The following is a 20,364-nucleotide window of genomic DNA, read 5'->3' on the forward strand; positions in this document are numbered from 1 at the left end:
AGCCAGCAGCTTGTCTCTGACTGCAATCAGTGCAGGTCATTTAGGAAATACCTGGCAGATCTCAAATAGTAAATTAATTCTTTGGATTGGCACTACAAAGGGAACCCTCCAGTTGCTTGCTGCTGTTTCTCCAGGGAAGCAGGGATAAGCAGTGGATTTTCCATGTCTGTCTAATAATGGTTTATGGTCTTTTCCTCTAGGAATTTGTCCAAATCCCTTTTAAACCTAAGTATGCTAGATGCCTTAAGCACATACTCTGGTCACAAATTCCACAGCTTCCTTGTGCATTAAGTGAAAAAAAAATACTTTATCCAATTTGTTTTAAATCTGCTACTTGTTAATTTCTACTTTTACTGCTATTTGAAAGGGTAAATAACCATTCCCTATTAACCTTCCCTCCCAATCATGATTTTATAAATTTATCTCAAACCCCTGCCCAATACGATCTATGGTATCACACTTCCCTCCACCCCATCCCAAGCAGCAGTCACCTGGAACTGAGAAGGGAAGGGCCATGTAAGATCCCCGATCGAGAAACCTGCCCCCCCCCCCCCCCCCGATGTCACTGATGACAGCGCTGGACCGTTAAATGGCGCCAGAACACTGGGCGCCCACGCTCAGGGAGGTCACCCACCATCGGGCACCCTGCAGCACCCACAGCCATGAGAAAAAAAGAAAAACTAAGAATTTACCTGGAACTGAGAAGGGAAGGGCCATGTAAGATCCCTGATCGGGAGACCCCCCTCCCCCCGACGTCACTGATGACAGCGCTGGACCGTTAAACGTCGCCGGAACACCAGGCGTCGCGCCCCAAAGGGGCACCCCTTAGTGCAATCCGTAGTGCTAGTTCTAGTTAATATCTTTGTAATCAGAGGTCTCTCATGTGTGTTTAATATGCATCCTGTTATACTTTTTGCTCAATTTTTAAATGTATTGCAAGTTGAACCTTGTAAACCGTTATGATGGCTTTACCGAATGACGGTATATAAAACTCAACAAATAAATAAATAAAATCTGCTGCCTCAGGGCCAATCTCGCCTCTTTTACCTCGAGATGGCATTTTCTTATGTTCTTATGTTCTTATTCCCCCTATAGATGATGGCGGCTATGGCTGTAAGCCCTGGTTGCTAACTTTACTCCAGTCTCCACGCACTGCGGCAGAAAAACGCTACAATGAGGCTCATGGCAGCACCAGAAACGTTATCGAGTGGACTTTTGGAGTTCTGAAAGGATGATTCAGATGTCTGGATCACTCTGGGGGAGCCCTGCAGTACAGTGCAGAAAAGGTGGCGAACATCATTGTTGCCTGCTGCATGCTACACAACATTTGTCAGCGAATCGGTGTGCATGCAGCATGCAGTACATTAAATATGTACACCCTGGAAGAAAGGAGGAGCAGGGGTAATATGATTCAGACTTTCAGATACTTGAAAAACTTTAACGATCCAAAGACAACGACAAACCTTTTCCATCGGAAAAAAATCAGCAGAACCAGAGGTCACGAGCTGAGGCTCCAAGGAGGAAGACTAAGAACCAATGTCAGGAAGTATTTCTTCACGGAGAGAGTGGTGGATGCCTGGAATGCCCTTCCGGAGGAAGTGGTGAAGTCCAAAACTGTGAAGCACTTCAAAGGGGCGTGGGATAAACACTGTGGATCCATCAGGTCTAGAGGACGCATATAAAGAGCAGGCAACAAAACACTGCATGGAGCGGCAGTAGCCACAGAGGCATTCACGGAGCAGGATGCCAGTGGCCAGTGGTTGGTGTTCCACCTTCAAGGAGCGGAAGAATGGAGGGCTGCCATCTCCCAATTAAAAAAAGAAAAAAAAACAAACAAAAAAAACAAACAGGGATGGGTTCATGGGCTATAGGTATTACCAATTATTAGGCTTATTCAATTACCAATTATTAGGCTTTTCAATATTTGATGATAGTTAATGTGACTTTCAAGGCATACTTCACTTTCGATGCATATCCAGCATAGCTCCCTGCTTCAACGGCAGGGGAGAAGAAAAACTAATACTTCATGCATATCTCTGCTTCAACAGCAGAGAGCTATGTTGCCTCTTACCCAACTAATCAAACTTAACATTTCACTTGGAAGCAGCTCCATCACTGCTCTCTACATTAATAGTGGGGGTGAAAGGGAAATAGAACCTAAGGTTACTAAGAGCCAAGAGAAACAGATAAGTATGAGAAAAAAGAAGTGTGAAGCTTGCTGGGCAGACTGGATGGACCGATTGGTCTTCTTCTGCCGTCATTTCTATGTTTCTATGTTTCTATGAGATCAGCCCCATGGCAACAGATGACGTTCAGATAAATGCGACTCCTGCTGCTGCCCACCCCATAACTCGGCAGGCCACCTCAGAGCCTATCCCATGGTAACTGAAGAGAGGATGCAGTGGCCACCAGCAGATCCCATTCTGCTGGCAGCTGAAGACGAGCCCAGGCCCTGTGTGTGTGTATGTGGCTGGATGAGAGTGTGTGTAGTGGTGTGGTGACTGTAGTATGGGTGAGTGTGTGTGCTTATGAGTACCTGGGTGTGGAGGTGAGACCCAGGCTGGGGGGGGGGGGGGTTGTGTGACTGCCTGTGTGTGGGTGTGGATGTCTAGTCAGGTGTATGAAATCTTATGTGTGCGAAGGTGAGAGGCGGTATGTAAGTGGGGGTTAAGAGCCTGTGTGTGCATAGGGGTGGGTGGGTGAGAGGCTATATGTGACTGGATGAGCTCCTGTGAGTGGGGGTTATGTGTGACTGTCTGTGTGTGTAGTGGGGTGGGTGAGAGAGCCTGCATGTGTGTTTGTGGGTGGGTGAGAGACTGAGTGTGTGACTAACAGCATATGGGTATGGATGGCAGGAAGAAGACAGGTGGAGAAAGAAAAAACAGAAAAAAAGAAACCTTGTAAATGGAACTGCGAAGAGACCAAGAAAGGGAACTTGGGCAAGTTTTTAAAAAAGTCCTTTTTAAACACTAATCTTTTTTTTATCGCTACATAGATAAGGCTGATGCTGTTTGAGTCCTGAGAGGTTTGTGTTACTTCTCAAAGTGTTTGGTAGTAAAGGGTTTGTAGTTACTGAGATGCTGAGAGTATAAAATTGATAAGCTTTTTGCATTAAAGAAAGTAGTGCTCACAGGGTAATGAAACCAAAAAGATTTACTCACAGGCAAAAGATTTTGCACACAGCAACCTAATCCCTAGAGGGAACATTGGATAAAACAAAGGCTGGTAGGACTGAAAGGAGGTGGCACTATGTGCAATGTGTGCAAGCTAATCAAAGCAGAGCCTAGCTATTCATGCCCTACATGCTGCCCATTAATAACCACACTCCAGAGCTCATGCTGTAGCCAGGAAGAAGAGGCCTGCATGATTACATGTTCTCAGAAAGGAGCTCCTACATGTTTAAGAACCACCTCTGGTGTGTCTTGCAGGGGGCTGACAGGAGAACCCCACTGCTGATCAGGATATGAGCAGAAAGCAGTGGTGACTTTTTCATGGCACACCTGACAGTTCTAAAAGCATACTGATTGGAAACTCTATGCTAGTCCAGCAGTTGCCTTTATTACCGTGAATGAAAATTTTATCAGTGCCCTATAGAAACATAAAAATATTTTGTTGGGAGTTGCCACCATTTCTAGCACTAGGCTATGCCAAGCATCCACCCCCTATCAGTAAACAGGTATTCCCTCCTAGCCTTCCTCCCATTTCATTATATTTTGATATTCTGAATTTCCATTATTAGCACAGTTAATTCCATTAAAAAAAAACCAAATATACACATCATGAAACACCACCAAACATAATACAATCAAGAATAAAAACAACCTTTTTTTTACCTCAACATCATTATCATTGATATTTCCTAAAAACAAGAAATTGCTAACAACATATTTTGCAATTCTATCCTCTCTTTATAATTTTAGCTCAGTGCAGCTTACGTTTTTCAGGCATGGTAAGTCCTTTCCCTAAAGAGCTTACAATCTAAATGGATACCCAAGGTAGTGAGAGATAAAGGGGCTTACCCAAGCAAGGAGTGTCAGCAAGAGAAGCAGGATTTGAACACTGATCCACTGCCCTAACCACTAGGCCATTTCTACTCAAGTGAAGCCTTTTAATGCCTTTTGTTCAATATTTCTATTACCTTGAGGACTACTTCAAACAGACCACATTACTCCATTTTCAGTGTCAGTACAACGTAATCTGTGTGAGCTTTTGGTGACAATGGGCCTGGGTCTGGAAAGTCCACAAGAACAGATATGGATAACGAATGATATTCTACAAGCACTCAAGTGGAATATATCCTTAGCAGTATATGCCAGTATAATTGGGCAGAGTAGATGTGCCAGTTAGCCTTTGTTATATGTAAGGGCTCCTCCCAAAAGTTAATTGTATTCTTCCTAGCTGTTATATGTAAGGGCCCCGTCCAATAGTTTTTGTTTATTGTGAACCGATGCGATGTGCGAACGGATATCGGTATAAAAGAGACGTTAAATAAATAAAATCTTCCATCATCTACTATGTTACTATAGAAGCAGGCTTTTTCCATGCTAGCCTCATCTGAAGAACATGGCGTTTCTTCACTTAAGTTAAGTTTTGTCAATGTGACTTTGAAAAGGATAATCAGAAAGTTTTATCACTATTTTTTCACGAAAGGAAAGCATACAAAAAAATCTATACAATTGACCGATGATTATAAACGTTGGCAAATATATTCTATGCTAATTTAGCATTATTAACTATGCCAGTTTATGAGGTCTGGTGAAAAAAATATTTTTTCTCTCACTTGAGGTGTTCGATGAATTTTCTTTAAAATGGTGATGTTACAGCAGTCTTTTGGGAAATTTATGTTTTGCTGTTTTCACTGCAGTTAATACTTTTGAGAGTTTTCTGAGTATATAACTATAGAAGCAGGAACATACAAATTGAATAGTTTTTAAGAATAAATAAAGAGAGACAAACATAAGAAATCAAAGGCTTTTATTTTATGAAACTTGAATTTCCCTTTCAACCTTCACAATCCGTGAAAGATAAAGAGGACAAAAAGTGGCAGTCGCTCAGCAAGGATTTTATACTGTTATGATCCAGGTTCTCAATACCCAGAAAGAGAATGTGTAAAACCAATGGACATGCTCAAAACAACCAGTTCAGATTCAACATCTCTTCCTCTCAACTCAGGACACTCAAGAAATTGGTTACATGAAAATGCATTTATAATTTAGAATCCAGTGAAAAAAAATCTCCTTCCACAGAGTTCTGGTCCCTCCACATTCACTTCTTCTTTTGAACATGTGCACAATCGTACTTTCCTCGTACAATCTTAAGTTTCACACCAGGCAGATCTTGGGTCCGCCCACCCTCCACCAGCACAATGTTGTGCTCCTGAAGGTTGTGCCCTTCCCCTGGGATAAAACACACAACCTCTTTGCCATTACTGAGGCGTACACGGGCACACTTCCGATTGGCAGAATTGGGTTTTTTTGGTTTACGGATCATAGTCTTCAGAACCACCCCCTTTAGCTGAGGATGGCCAAAGGTGGGACCAAGCTTTGGTGGATCTGGTTTTGGTTTACCCTTGCGGTGCATCTGGTTTAGAGTTGCCATAGTACAGGTATCCTGACAGCACCCAGGCTGCACCACCGATGCTATTCTTGGTATGAGTACATGAGATACAGGAGGAATACCTGCAAAAACATCAGTGAGTATTATTAAAATTTAAAATCAACAAGATATTATTAAAATAATTTCTGCCGCTTACAGAATCAGGTATGGAGAATCAGCAGTTTTCTTGCCATTTGCAGGCAAACATTTTTCACTCACATTTACACTAAAAACCATACACATGTGAATATGCAATCATTTCTAAAGAACCATACTTTCTGGGAGCTTAATTACATTGCCATGTAATCAATGACACCTTTCAAAGAATCCAAACTTGGTACTACTTTAGAATCTCTGTCTTCATCCTCAGACTTTTATTTCCCTAGTAAAAGATCAGATCAGGGTGGGATCCCTATGATTGTGGAGCCTAGAGGAAGGGTGTAGCAGGACTGTGTTTCCTAGGTGGGGATTGGTAACCATATAGCAATTCTCTTCCTTCCATTAAAAGTATCTGAAAATGTTTAATTTCTTCTAAGAGCAGATGTCAACGTTTTAGTTACATGCAAGTTCAGAAGTATAATGAACATCCTCAGCCCACAAATACGTACAATTATAAAGGCCATAGATCAATTAAAGGCATAGTGTATTTAAATAAAGTCACCTACCCCATCTCCACGGTGCCACCATCATCCTAAGAAAAACTATGTTCATTCTGTGCCAGAAAGTACCAAACTCTTTAAACAGAGAACAGACCCCTGTGGATAAGAAAGATGGCTTATTAACATTATAGCAGGTACAGCCTGCGAGGTGCTGACAATAGCATACAGATGTGCTCCACCATCCATCCCGGGAACACATTCGCATATCATAGTTAGCAATGCAAAGTCACCAAACGATTCCGCAACGGAGATAATGTAATCAGGGCCCAGGAGGAAACCAAACCATGGTGCATGCTATAGGGGACATTATTAACGCGTCCTGTTACTTCTGCGCTGGCATCTTTACCATTAAAAATAGAGATTTCATCTTTTGAATGGATAAACATACAACAGATTTTTCACTAGGGACGATATGGAGAAGCCTCTACGCTGGGCTACTTTTAGAAAATCGGTGACTGGCTTACACTATAAGAATTAAAGCTTCCTCAACGCCTCACGTAGCGAGCACAGACCTATTTCTAGCCATTCTGATATTTCCGTTTCCCAGAAGGAGGCTCAAACCGGAAGTGCGTCACTGCAGATGGCTGAAGGAGCTTAGAATGGGGCAGTCGGCATCCGGTGCTTCGGGTGATACCCTGTGCCGGATGGACTTGGGGCCGCTGCCTGACGAGCTGCTGCTCTTGGTACTCAGCTTCCTGCCTGGCCGGGAGTTGCTGTGGAACTGCCGGCGTGTCTGTCGCCGATGGCGATGTCTGGTGGATTCCCCGTGCTTGTGGCGAGTGAAGTGCGAGCGAGAGCGGCGCACATCGCTGCTGGAGGCGGCGCGCTGTTGCCCGGACCTGCCCTGGGGCCGCGTGTACCTGAAGGAGCCCTTCGCTCGTAATCTGCTGCGGAACCCCTGCGGAACCGGTGCGGGGCTGGAGAGGAAATGGGTTTTGGGGATCACTTGCACTTTTTCATTGCAGTAGCCTCCCTGGCCCCTTTATAATACCCGGAGTCGGCAGACTGATTGGACAGAACAGTGAGGCGGAAGGCCTGGATTTAGGCATAGGCATTTGCCTAAGGTGCCAAATAGCTGCATTTCCCTTTGGCCTAGTTATGTCAAGAATGAGCCTGCTCTTGCAAGCCACTTCAAAGGGACACTGCTGTGGCACTCTGGGACTTCACCCCTATCTGATCTCCAGGGTTCCACCCCTTCCCCATACTGCCTATGGGCTCCTAAATCCAGGCCTGTGAGTCTGTATGGTAGGGATGATGCACTTTAAATTTTAGTTGTATAGTTCTGTAGTCTTATACAGACTCCTGTTGTGGCTGATTTCTTTTATCTTTTTCCAGAACAATTTCAACATTGGAAGTTGCAGCATGGAGGGGATAGATGGAGCGTGGAAAATAACAGAAGCCACCTGGAAGGGGCTAAGGCTCAGAGCTGTTTTGTTACCTCATTTAAGTAAGTAAAGATAGAAAGCAGCCTAGCAGGGCTCCAGGGAGGTTTTCAATTCCCCAAAGACCCAGAGGAGTCACTGAGTCCTTTGGTTATGACCCTAATGTCAGGGACCAAAACCGGCAGGATTTTTGGACACTAATCCACACTTTTCTTTTACTTAGTATTTCTTTGATAATCTTTTACTTGCCTATTTATTGTAGTATGTGATGAGTTGATTGATGGTTAGCCTTGTTTGTTTCCCTGTAAGCTGCTCCAGGGCTTGGAATAGGCAGCTAACAAATGCAAATTCATAAAAATAAATCCACTATTTGGATTATTACAAAGTGTAGTGGTAAAATAAAGGTGAGGGGTCTTGGATGTTAGAAGAGTTTGTGTAAGAGGACCAATGATTATGCAGAAAGGTAAAAATAAGCTGGCTAATATCAGCTATATATGCCTAGTATGGTGGTTGTTTATAAAATAAAATAAGATTCTGAGAATTGATAGGTGTTTTTAGTTATAATTCCTCACTTAATTTTTTGATGGAACACTTAAATACAAGGATTAAGCATGGGACATGTAAGAATCAAGATGCCATGGGTCCAATCTATAATGGTTGACTGCCACAACTCTGTCTAGAACTTGCAATATGGATAGTGTCTCTTTAAATGAAACCAGGAAAAGAGATATATATATATATATTTTTTTTTTTTAATTCATTTATTTATTATTATTTTTTTTTTAGACCTACGGTAATTGGATACCTGACATTGTTTGGTTTGTGAAAATAATATTAAAAGGTGTGGCTGTGGGTTACAGACCCATTAAAATTACCCCCTGTAGTTTCAATTTTAAATTGTATAAAGATGAATGTTGCAGATCTAATTCTGACTTTTTCATACAGCTGGTGCATCAAGTGGCAAGTCATTGATCTTTTAAAAGAAGGTTTATGGGAGAAACTTCTTGATCATCACCAACCAGAAATCTTAGTCACTGACTGGTAAGTAACTTGGCCTTCTCCAGTCATAAGAATATAAAAATAGCCATATTGGATCAGACCGAGTGTCCATAAAGTCCAGTATCCTGTTTCCAAATTGTGGCCAATCCAGGTCCTAAGAATCTGGCAGCATCCCAAATAGTAGATAGATCCCATGCTGCTAATGCTCATGGATTTTCCCCCAGTCTGTCTGGTTAATAACAGTTTTATGGACTTCTCCAGGAACTTGTCCAAACTTTTTTTTTAAACCTAGCTAAGTTAACTGCCTTTACCACATCCTTCAGCAATGACTTCCAGAACTTAAATATGCATTCAGTGAAAAATAGTTTTCTCTAATGTTTTAAATGTGCTACTTACTAACTTTATGGAGTATCCCCTAGCTTTTGAATTTTTAAAAGTAAATAACTGATTCACATTTACCCATTCTATTCCACTCAAGATTTCATAGACCTCTATCATCCCAACTCGGCCCTCTCTTCTCCAAGCTGACTCCTCTTTCTTCATAGGGCAACTGTTTCATTCCTTTAACATTTTGATTGCCCTTCGGTACCTTTTCCAGTTCAACTATATCTTTTTTTTTTTTTTTTGAGATGTGGCGACCAGAACTACACATAGTACTCCAGGTACAGTCTTACTATTAAGCGATACAGAGATATTATGATACTCTGTTTTATTCTCTGTACCTTTCCTAATAAATAGTAACATTCTATTTGCTTTTTTGACAGCCACCACATACTGATCTGAGGATTTTAAAATATTGTCCATAGTGACCCTCATATGCTTTTTCCTGGGTGGTAATTTCTAATCTGGAACCTAACATCATGCAACTATAGTGTGGGTTACTTTTCCCCATGTGCATCACTTTGCACTTGTCCACATTACATTTCATCCGCCATTTGGATGCTCAGTCTTGCAAGGTCCTCCTACAATTTCTCACAACCCGCTTGTGGTTTAACAGATTAATATTGTGTCATCTGCAGATTTGATCACCTCGCTCATTGAACCCTTTTCCCGATCATTTATAAATTATATTAAAAAGCACTGGTCTCAGTACAGATACCTGAGGCATTTCACTGTTTACCTTCTCCACTGAGGAGACTGACCAGTTAGTCCTACTCTGTTTTCTATCTTTTAACCAGTTTGCAAACCACTTATGACACTGCCTCCTGTCCCATGACTTTTTTTATTTTTCTCAGGAGCCTCTCATGGGGGACTTTGTCAAACGCCTTCTGAAAATCCAAATATACCACATCTACCAGTTCACCTTTATTCACATGTTTAACCCCTTCAAAAATGTAGCAGTTTCCAACCTCTTATTAATATTTTCTGAGAATTTTGCTGACTCTGCAGTTAATCCCATATGGATGTGTCAGACTGCAGTGCAAAAACATCAGGTTTTTGTGTGTTTTCATAAGAAACTGGTCAAGAAAGCCTTGTGGGTTTGTCCTGTCCATTTGTCTGTTGATCCTGTCTCAGCTGTAGTCCTGCAGAGGTCCCATCTTTTGCTTTTGGGGGTGTAGTATCCTGTTTTTATATTGGGGAGGTGAAAAATAAAGGTTGGCTGGAGTCTTCATCTGCAGCATGGCAAAGAGAACCGTATATAGCCAGAGAGCAGCAGATGCATTGGGAAGGAGATTGAATATGGAAGAAGACCGGTACATAGGCTGCAGTTTAGTCGGTGACCACTGGCCTGTGTACAAGAATGCTACTCCCACTGGTATGCACTCAATGGAAATATATATTCTGTACTTGAATCACTTTTTTGCTGGTCATCTTCATGAGCATCTGTTTTCAATTCCTCTGTAGAAATAGCATATGATGCTCCAGAGTAGGAATTCTTATGTGTATAATGCGTGCTAGTAATAAGTAGTGCAAATCTGTCCAACTCCAGTCCGGAAGAGCCTCAAACAGGCCGGGTTTTCAGGATATAGATTTGTATGCAAATCTATCATGCATATTCATTGTGGATATCTTGAAAGCCTGGCCTGTTTGTGGCTCTCAAGGACTGGAGTTGGTCACCCCTGAAGTAGTGTAAGTAAGGCCCACCTAGTCTTCCCAATTGATTTCCATTTGCATATAGACTAGTCTTAAAGCTGGATCCCAGTTCAATTCCATTGGTTAGGTATTCATTTAGAGAAGTTTGAGTTTCTAGATTAGGGCTTCCCAAATATGTCCTGGGAACCCCACAGCCAGTTGGGTTTTCAGGATATCCACAATGAAAATGCATGAGATAAATTTGCATCGTATCGAGACTGTGTCGCTCCCGCATCTTACTGTGCAGTGTCATTACTTAATTTTGACCAAAAGCTGTTGGCTAAGATCATGGTGGATAGATTGGCTCTAATAATAATAATACTACTGAAGCTGATTGACACTGGACAAGTGGGCTTTGTTAGGCAGCACTACACCCTGACTGATATTCGACTTTGACTGTCTGCCATGCTCTTGGGAAAGCAGCGTCAGGTTCCTTTTCAGTTTTGTTGCTGAAAAGGTTTTTGACTGGGTGGAATGGCACTATTTATTCGATCTCTTGTCCCATATGAGGTTAATGGGAAAATTTCAACAGGCAATAAAATTAAGAACTAAGAAATTGCCATGCTGCGTCAGACCAAGGGTCCATCAAGCCCAGCATCCTGTTTCCAACAGAGGCCAAAACCAGGCCACAAGAACCTGGCAATTATCCAAACACTAAGAAGATCCCATGCTACTGATGCAATTAATAGCAGAGGCTATTCCCTAAGTAAACTTGATTAATAGCAGGTAATGGACTTCTCCTCCAAGAACTTATCCAAATCTTTTTTGAACCCAGCTACACTAACTGCACTAACCACATCCTCTGGCAACAAATTCCAGAGCTTTATTGTGCGTTGAGTGAAAAATAATTTTCCCTGATTAGTATATAAGCCTGAGGCGACCTTAATTGTAAATGGGGAACGTTCCAATTCTTTCCCAATCCTGAGAGGCACTCGACAGGGTTGCCTGCTTTCTCCAGCTTTATTTGTGTTATCTTTGGAACTGCTTTTGCGCTTCCTTTAACGGAATACAGAGATTGCCGATAAGGAAATGGGCACTTTTGTTTGTAAATATGCGGCTTTTGCCGATGACATCTTGGTATTTTTGACTAATTCAGTGTCTTCTTTGCAGGCGTTGATGCAGGCTTTTCAATTATTCAGGAAATTCTCGGGCCTGAAGCTCAATGTTGATAAATCAGAGGCTTTGGCCTCTCCATCCTCTCTTTGGGAGCAGTGGCCTGGCACTTTCCCACTGAAATGAGCTTCAGGCCTGATTAGATACTTGGGTGTTTTAATTTCTCCAGATCTGGGTGATTTATATAAAATTAATATCTCCCATCTCATAGATTAACCCATGAATGCAGCTTTCTTTTGGAATAATCTGCCATTATCCTTAGGGGGAGGGGGAGAATGAATTTTTTCAAGATGGTGATTTTCGCCAAGTGGCTTTATGTCGTACAAAACCTCCCTCTGCGTTTTGTTACAAAAAGATCTCCAATTGATGGACACTTTATTGATTTCCTTTTTTTGGCAGGGGAAAAAGGCGAGAATCCCATTCAAACATCTGAAGGCGTCTTGGTTTGTGGGGGGAATGGGTGTCCCTGACTTGGAATCTTACAGTTTAACCTGTCTGCTGCTCATTATAAGAGACTGGATATATGGCAAGTCCTTTTATGTTAATTTGATGGGGGAGAGGGTGGCACTGCATCCCTTTGATGTAATCTTTGCATTTCATGCTCCATATGGTAAATTACCAAGTGGGTGGTCTAAACATGTTGTGTTGTCACCTCTGAAATGGGCATGGATCAAACTGACATCTTTGTTTGGCAAGTCATCTCTCAATTCTGTTTTTACCAATTAAAAGGAAATCCGGATTTTACACCTGGTAGCTTGTCGTTAGATTTTCAGAGATGGAGGGAGAAGGGTATAACCCAGATGTTGAATGTCATGGGAAGAGAGGAAAAAAAATTGCCATTTCAGGAGCTAGACGGTCTTACTGATGCTAATTACTTTTCCTGCATACAATTGAAACACTATCTTGCCTCTATGCCTTTGGTAGATCAAGACTCAGCTCTTCAGATTTACTGATCAAATTATTTTGACCTGAAGTAGTAAAGAAACTTCACTTGTCAACTTTACAGAAGGAGTTACATAAGTGGACCGCTCAACCGCGCTTTGGAGTCTTAGTTAACCGTTGGAAAAATGATGGTATTTTTGCTATTTCTGAAAGAACGCTGGGAGCTAGTTCATAAACAAGCTCTCTAATAAGTACGTCGGAGAAAATCACTGTAAGTTCCTGCACAGGGCATATATTGCCAGTGACCAGATATTTACAGCGAGTCTTTCTATCCCGATGCCTGTATTAGATGTGGCATGGAAGCAGGCACTTTTTCACATTTTTTTGGGCCTGTAGGCAGATTAGTCCCTTATGGTGTCATATCTATCTATATGTCCAAGGTTGTTGGATATGTGATTCCACTTTCCTCTGAAGCTTTATTGTTCGGACAGTTTCCGCCATTGTGGGGCTTTTTTGTTTTGTTTTTTTTTTTTTAAAGACCTGTCGGGATCGTTTTTTTTGTAATGAAAGCTTGATGCATTGGAAAGAAACAGTCTTGTTAAATTGGAAAAGCAAGAAAATGTTTTCCTTTTTGCAGTGGTGAAATTTGCTACAAGTTGATGATCCCTGTACGTACCCGGATCAGTCCAGACCGTGGGTTGAGCCTCCTGTCCAGCAGATGGAGACAGACCAAAACTGAAAGGGTATCCTATATCAGGACAGAGCCTACCCTGCAGCCCCTCAGTATTTGTCTGCCTCCAGCAGATGCAGGCAGCTCACCATTTTAGATTCACTTAGGGAGGCCACGCGGGCGGCATTGGGGGATGGGCCGATGCCTCCCGCACTTTCTCCTCAGAAGCCGGCCCGGGGGGGCGTGGCTTCTTCCCCCGTACCGGAGGATAGCCTGGGGGAGTCTTCCTCGTCGGGGGGACTCATCGTTTTCGTCGGACTTTGTGCTTTTAATGAAGAAAGTACTGAAGCACAGAGTCCTCAGAAAAAAGGCAAAGAGAGATCCTGAGGGCATTGGGAAGCAGTCCAAGTCCCAGAAGAGGTGGAATAGGGATAGGCCCCACAGGGACGTGGAACCCCCAAGAGAGAAACTGCCCTTGCGGACGGTCCCCCAGGGCATGGACACGGAGTCCTCGTCTCAAGAGGAGACAGATCTGCTCCCGAGACCCCTGGGGGGGTGGTTGACGAGTCGGATGGTGAGGGACCGGTGCAGCCTGGTACCAGCAAGGGGCTGCCAGTAGTGGACGGTGACGATCCAAAGGTGGTCCGGCTATTTAAAAAGGAGGCGCTGGTTCCACTCATCCCGGCCATACTCCAGGAGCTCGGTGTGGAGGCACCTCCAGTGGAGTCCCATCCGGGGGCCAAGATGGATCCGGTGTTGTTGGGTCTCCGGGGTCCACCCGTGGCTTTCCCATTCCATTTTGCGGCGACTGACATCCTGTTCCGAGAGTGGGACACTCCGGAGCTGGGTCTGAAGGTGAGTAAGGCCATGGATAAGCTATATCCGCTTCCGGAGGACGCTCTGGAACTTCTTCGCCTTTCTAGGGTAGATGCAGCGAAGCTATTGTCCTCTTTTTGCAGGATACTGGATGTTTTTCATCAGTGATTATCCTTAAAGGCACCGAAAGCATCTGTTTTGATGACAATGGATATTTATGCAAGAGCGATCATATACAGAGTTCATTCAGTGTTTGCAATTGTTATGTTTTGTGAGTTCTCTCGTTACTTGCTTGATCTTTTACTGGTTATCTTTATTCTTATCTGCTTTGACAATGGTTATACTGAAGGGCTGCAGGGTAGGCTCTGTCCTGATATAGGATACCCTTTCAGTTTTGGTCTGTCTCCATCTGCTGGACAGGAGGCTCAACCCACGGTCTGGGCTGATCCATGGTACTATAGGAATGAAAATTAACAGGAAAGAACTAATTTTCCTCTCTTGGAACAAATGGCATCTTAAGTGCGTCTACAAACGTTGGACATTATTTTTGGAACTTGGGGAACATATTTTGATATGCTAGCACCTAGAACGAGAAACCTAATTCTTGATAGTGGGCCATGATCAATCTTTCTTATGAGTGCATTATCTGCACTCTTTTCTACTGGATTCATACTTTATGTAATTTTTTGTATTTCATGTAACCTTTTCTGGCCAAAGAGGGTGGGGAGGAAGATTTACGGGGAGAAGTAACATTAATGTATTGCTATATCAAGGTTATTTTCCTTCATGGTACTTCAGAAACTCAGTACCTGGAGGAGCTGTTTGTATTACCTGTTCTTTCATTGCATATAAAAGATATTATAAACAAGCTGTTTTGATATAAACTGGAATTTATTTTGATGAAAGATAAGAGGGAGGAACTGTTAGAATCATTGTTTCAATTTTCCACTATCGGACTAAGTTTGTTTGGCATACAGTAAAGATATTCCATCCTTTTGGTCAATAATTTAAAATCATGTCTAAGCTTTTATGTTCATTTGCTTAGACACCAGTTTCCAACCTCTTCTTGGTATATTCATTTGCTTGAAGATTCTAATCTAGCGCATTAGCTGCTTTATCTATTTATAGCACTTTTCAGCTCACACCATGAAAATTTACCAATCACATCCAAACTTGGTGGGAGAAGGAGTCAGGTAGAACATGGGCCCGAGACCTACCTAAGAAATTGCCATGCTGGGTCAGACCAAGGGGCCATCAAGCCCAGCATCCTGTTTCCAACAGAGGCCAAACCAGGCCACAAGAACCTGGCAATTACCCAAACACTAAGAAGATCCCATGCTACTGATGCAATTAATAGCAGCCGCTATTCCCTAAGTAAACTTGATTAATAGCCGTTAATGGACTTCTCCTCCAAGAACTTATCCAAACCTTTTTTGAACCCAGCTACACTAACTGCCCTAACCACATCCTCTGGCAACAAATTCCAGAGCTTTATTGTGCGTTGAGTGAAAAAGAATTTTCTCCGATCAGTCTTAAATGTGCTACTTGCTAACTTCATGGAATGCCCCCTAGTCCTTCTATTATCCGAAAGTGTAAATAACCGATTCACATCTACTTGTTCAAGACCTCTCATGATCTTAAAGACCTCTTTCATATCCCCCCTCAGCCGTCTCTTCTCCAAGCTGAACAGCCGTAACCTCTTCAGCCTTTCCTCATAGGGGAGCTGTTCCATTCCTTTTATCATTTTGGTTGCCCTTCTCTGTACCATCTACATCGCAACTATATCTTTTTTGAGATGCGGCGACCAGAATTGTACACAGTATTTAAGGTGTGATCTCACCATGGAGCGATTTATAGAGGCATTATTACATTTTCCGTTTTATTAACCATTCTTTCCTAATGACCTCAGTCTAATAAGGTTAAGGTCTTTTAATAGGAACAGGGTGGAAAACTGCTATGCATGCAGGTGGTTTTCGCTTTACTTGTTGCTAGTTAGAAAGGTCGGATTAGCAGTCCTAGCAGAAATGCAGCTGTTCACATAGCTGGATCCGCCTGGCAGGTTTTCCACTTCTTGTATTGATCACATCAGTGTGGAGTCTAAAAAGGCCATGGGGACCTAGGAGTCTAGATGTTAGGGTAATAACCACAATGATGTTGGTGACTGTTTGGATTATCATGGCGCCTTGTGATTGAAAATGGGGATTTTACATGCCTACTTACACAGGCATGCAATGAAACAAGAATGCAAAGCCTGTCTTGGATAAGGAGTGATTATCCTACAGGCAATCATGCTCTTTCTGGCTTCTGGGATATGTCCTTGGCAATGTGGAAAAGAATAACTGGATGGACTCGTCTTTTTCTGCTGTCATGTACTATGTTACCATGATTTCTCTTTTGTACTTGACTGTTTTCAGCTGCTGTCACCCGTTTCTATGCTTTTGTCTGTATCTTAACACATTCTGGGAGCACTTTATTCTGCTTCTTACTCCCTGCATACCCTGCCTTCTACATGCTGTGAATTTGATTTGTTAATATATATGTATTATATCTCCCTGTTTTTCTTAATTGGACTACTAGTGGCAACAGTAAGAATCTTCAATCCCATTTCATAGGTTTTTTATTTGTCTTGACTTTCTATACTTGCCAATCTTTATTTTAAAGCTAATACAATCCTTTTATTTTTGTGAAGGACTAACCACCCAGTCCTGTTTGTTTCTGAAGGTATGCTGGGCGTAACGACTGCGGCTGTGTGTATTCGATTCATGTGAAGCTGCTGGCTGCAGACAAGACCTCAGTAATTGCAACATTCCAAGAGAATCCAGAGCCCATTCCTCAGTGGAATGATGAACAATATCACCAGGTATCCATTGCCCAGGCTGTTCCAACAAAAGCTAAGTATGGTGGTGGTGGGGGGGCAGGGGAGACTTCTTTGCATTTGCATGTTTGTTGAAGGGATGGCATTGGGGAGAAGGGGATAGGTTCCCCTGGTTGTGTAAGAATGGGAAGGGCCTGGATTCTTTGATACCTTTTTATTAGACCATTATACTCCAGTTCTGCAGAGTCCCTTGTCTAGATATGATCAGCTTAAGGAGGTGAAAGCTCTGCAACTTTGAAGCAGCACCAAACAGGATTGGGAGTGAAGTAGCCAAAAAGGATAAATAGTAACATAGCATCTTCTATAGTAAATCATGGCAGATAAAGACCAGCTGGCTGATTGGGAGAACTATTGAGATTCTTACTTTCTTTTCCACTATCAGTTTGGTAGATGAGCATATTAAATTCCCATACTTAAACCAACTCCAGCCCCCTCCAACCTTTCACCCATGTTCCTGCGCCCCCTACCTGGCTCAAGCATATTCAAATGCTGTTAACAGTGCTGGCAGGCTATTCCAGGACTTGTCATGTTTCGTATTGATTTTGACAGGATCAGTGCTTAATCCAACACTCATGTCATCTTCCATGTCTTACCCTCAAGTTTTGTAATTCCAAAATTTATGAGGCTGCTGTGCAAAACATCCAGCAGCCTCCCTATGCTCATTCATGTTTGGGTTTTAACCATGGTCACGGTGCAGGGACCCTTTCTTGGAAGCTTGCAGCTGTAACCACAGCTCCAAGCAGTGCTCAAGCCACTGATAGACAAGAAAAGAATCACAGGACTGGATACCTGGGTTGTTTTCTACATCCAAGACCATTAGGATATTAGGTCGCATGCAGCCAAGTACAGGACCAAATGTGCTGTGTCTGCTTGCTTCTCTGGATGAAACAGTATCAGGCACCTTTTTTTTCTTCCAGGTTTCTCATGTGTTTCGAAATTATGGTCCCGGAGTCCGTTTTGTTCACTTTCTTCACAAAGGGAAGGATACACAATTTTGGGCTGGGCATTACGGAGCACGGATTTCTAATTCTACTGTGATGGTTGCCCTCCGGTAGTCCTCTATCCTCCACAGATGACCAGAGTCCTAATATTCTGCCTTCTATCCGCTACCCTTCTCCAGCCACAGAACATGTGAATGCCTGGCTGCAGCTCTTACTCAAGAAGATGACTTGGGGCAGGTGTGACCATCCAAAATTATTGGATTATCCACTCTCAATCTAACTTGGGAAGCGAAAACAGCACCTTCCAATTGAGGTGCCCCTTGTCTTTTGCCTAAAAAACCATTCTGATGTAGCCACAAGCTTCTGGGTCGTAGGCGCCTGTTCTTGGAATGTTATAGTTTCTAGTCTCTGAATCTGTAGTTATTTTTACTCTACAGGAGCCCTGCCCACATTTTCAATGTACTCCCCAAGCAGAGTTTAATTTACACATTTCAGTTAAAGTTTAGTCCAAGTGTGACATGAAATAAGAGGCTGCAGGGGAAGGTCTCAAGGCACTGTTGAATGAAGTACAGTTTTAAAATGAAGAAGAGACTTTGTGTAGGTTAGACCAGATTTTACATGTCTGGTTTATGTACTGATAAGACAAGCATGTGGCCTGTCCCCTCCTCCCCCAATGTGGGTGTAGGCCATGAAGTAAACTCTAGGCTCTGAAGTCTGCTGCCCCAGGAATGTCTGTCAGACTGTAGTGCTACCTGCAAGGAGCATGGATTGTGTGGAATATATTGGCAGTTCTGCATGTCACTGTAAAAACATGGAAGACATCTGAAGTAAGGACTCCTGCAGCCTTCGGCTTTTGTCTTGCAGTTTTATTTTACAAATTGACAGTTGTACGTTCAATTATCTGGCAGTAAGAAAAGTGAAACAATGGCCTCTCTTGCATTTGGGGCTTTATAGTTGAATCAAATCACAGCAGTGAGAGCTGCAATGCCAAGCAAGAAGTGAAATGGTGGAAGGAGGATAAGCATTAAGGCTTGACATGCCTGTTTTTATTACATTCTGCCCTATAAAGATATCCTGAGTATCTGGTGTTAGCAGAAACCCAGGGGGCTACTTAGCACTGCGACTTGTTATATTGCCATATGTTATGATACGAAATAATTGAGCATCACCTGAATGGCCAATGAATGTAAATGGACATTTCATAATTATTCCTTCTGGCAATTTAGACTTTGCTAGAAATATATATATCTTACCCGCTCAATAGAAACTTTACTATCTATACAATTGAATATTAAAGAATATATTAGATAATTATACTAATTTTTTCTTGGTTTGTTTTTGCAATCTGTTTTGAGTGGAACAGCTCTTCTAAAAAAAAAAAAAAATACAGAATAAAAATTTTAAACTTGAGTTGGTCTACTTCAGTATTACTAGCATAGAGCAGATATTCTAAGCATTTTCACATGGACATTAAATGGGAAAAAATCTTTAGAACATCTGCTCCAGAGCCCGCAGTTGGTACCAGTTTTATAATAGTTGATTGCAGCCTGTGATGCTTTTTTTATAGCATAGCCCCAAAACAGCTACTGTCCAAGCAAGCTGCCTCCGTCACTGCTGTGGCTGCACCAATACTTAATATATAAGGATTGCTTGATAGGGCTTTTAGTGAAAAGCTGTTGTCCTAAAAATTAATTGGAGTAAGTGTGACAGACTTTCCTGAGCCTTTGTTTTTCACATCTCCCCCCCCCCCCCCCCCCTTGAAAACAGTGCAGAACCCTTATTGGAACAAAAACCGCCCCACCTCCCAAAACCTAGAGTGAGGCAGAAAAGACTTCCTGACTGTCATCTAATCCTCTGGCAGCTTATTCCCTTTTAGACTCCCCCAAAACCTTCATCAATTGTTTCAGGTCCTCCCTGAACAATTTTCCTTCCTTTGAAGGGAAAATTAGAGCTGAGACTTGGACTGCAAATCAGCTGACCAATTCTGCAACCACAGCAGACGTCGTCGTACCCAGATGAAGTCCAGCTCAAGTCATAAAGCGCGTCAGCCTCATAGGTAATCGTGGCCTCCACCTGAGTTGCCTGGCTATTAACCCCAGCATCTGCTGAAGACTTCTGGACCCAGCATGACCAGGCCCCCTGCACCAGACTTCCACAGATCGCTGCTCACAGGCTCAGCGCCAAGACTTCAACCATCCTCTCCCGATGAAGCTCTAACTTACGGTCCTGCGCATCCTTTAACACTGCCAAACCTGCAACCAGAATGGGTCGACTTGCTAGTAACTGCTGAGAAGGAAGCATCTTCAGCAATACCAGCAGCTGCAGGATATCCTGCGTGAGGGGATACAATTTTAGTTTG

At 42.6% G+C, this 20,364-nt stretch overlaps 2 protein-coding genes across 5 annotated transcripts; one reads left to right on the forward strand and one right to left on the reverse strand.

Moving 5' to 3' along the window:
- Window positions 1-4,957: 4,957 nt before the first annotated feature.
- Window positions 4,958-7,216, reverse strand: MRPS12 (mitochondrial ribosomal protein S12). 4 transcript variants are annotated; one of them, XM_029619857.1, is made up of 3 exons: window positions 7,115-7,216; window positions 6,261-6,350; window positions 4,958-5,678 (listed from the first exon to the last, which is right to left on the reverse strand). In XM_029619857.1, the coding sequence occupies exons 2-3, from the start codon at window positions 6,304-6,306 to the stop codon at window positions 5,266-5,268; spliced, it is 459 nt and encodes a 152-aa protein (XP_029475717.1). In that variant the 5' UTR covers window positions 6,307-6,350; window positions 7,115-7,216; the 3' UTR covers window positions 4,958-5,265. The 4 variants fall into 4 exon arrangements, with proteins under 4 accessions (XP_029475717.1, XP_029475715.1, XP_029475714.1 ...); XM_029619855.1 differs by lacking the exon at window positions 7,115-7,216 and adding an exon at window positions 6,767-6,898; XM_029619854.1 differs by lacking the exon at window positions 7,115-7,216 and adding an exon at window positions 6,719-6,844.
- On the forward strand, window positions 6,830-19,524 carry LOC115100857 (F-box only protein 27-like). Its single transcript, XM_029619852.1, has 5 exons — window positions 6,830-7,163; window positions 7,590-7,701; window positions 8,582-8,677; window positions 16,911-17,049; window positions 17,982-19,524. Exons 1-5 carry the CDS (start codon window positions 6,854-6,856, stop codon window positions 18,117-18,119), a joined length of 795 nt encoding a protein of 264 aa, XP_029475712.1. The 5' UTR covers window positions 6,830-6,853; the 3' UTR covers window positions 18,120-19,524.
- Window positions 19,525-20,364: the final 840 nt, after the last annotated feature.

Source organism: Rhinatrema bivittatum, chromosome 11, assembly GCF_901001135.1.
Source record: "Rhinatrema bivittatum chromosome 11, aRhiBiv1.1, whole genome shotgun sequence".
In the NCBI taxonomy this organism is placed as follows: Eukaryota; Metazoa; Chordata; class Amphibia; order Gymnophiona; family Rhinatrematidae; genus Rhinatrema; species Rhinatrema bivittatum.

Excerpts from the sequence above, each read along its gene's own strand:
- MRPS12 (XM_029619853.1), bottom strand. The coding sequence starts at position 6,640 with ATGTTTATCCATTCAAAAGATGAAATCTCTATTTTTAATG. Across the intron at positions 6,351-6,600 it reads TGAAATCTCTATTTTTAATG|GGGTCTGTTCTCTGTTTAAA; the intron begins GTAAAGATGCCA and ends TCTTATCCACAG. Across the intron at positions 5,679-6,260 it reads GGTGGCACCGTGGAGATGGG|GTATTCCTCCTGTATCTCAT; the intron begins GTAGGTGACTTT and ends ATGTTTTTGCAG.
- LOC115100857 (XM_029619852.1), top strand. The coding sequence starts at position 6,854 with ATGGGGCAGTCGGCATCCGGTGCTTCGGGTGATACCCTGTGCCGGATG. Across the intron at positions 7,702-8,581 it reads TGTTTTGTTACCTCATTTAA|CTGGTGCATCAAGTGGCAAG; the intron begins GTAAGTAAAGAT and ends TTTTTCATACAG. Across the intron at positions 8,678-16,910 it reads GAAATCTTAGTCACTGACTG|GTATGCTGGGCGTAACGACT; the intron begins GTAAGTAACTTG and ends TTGTTTCTGAAG.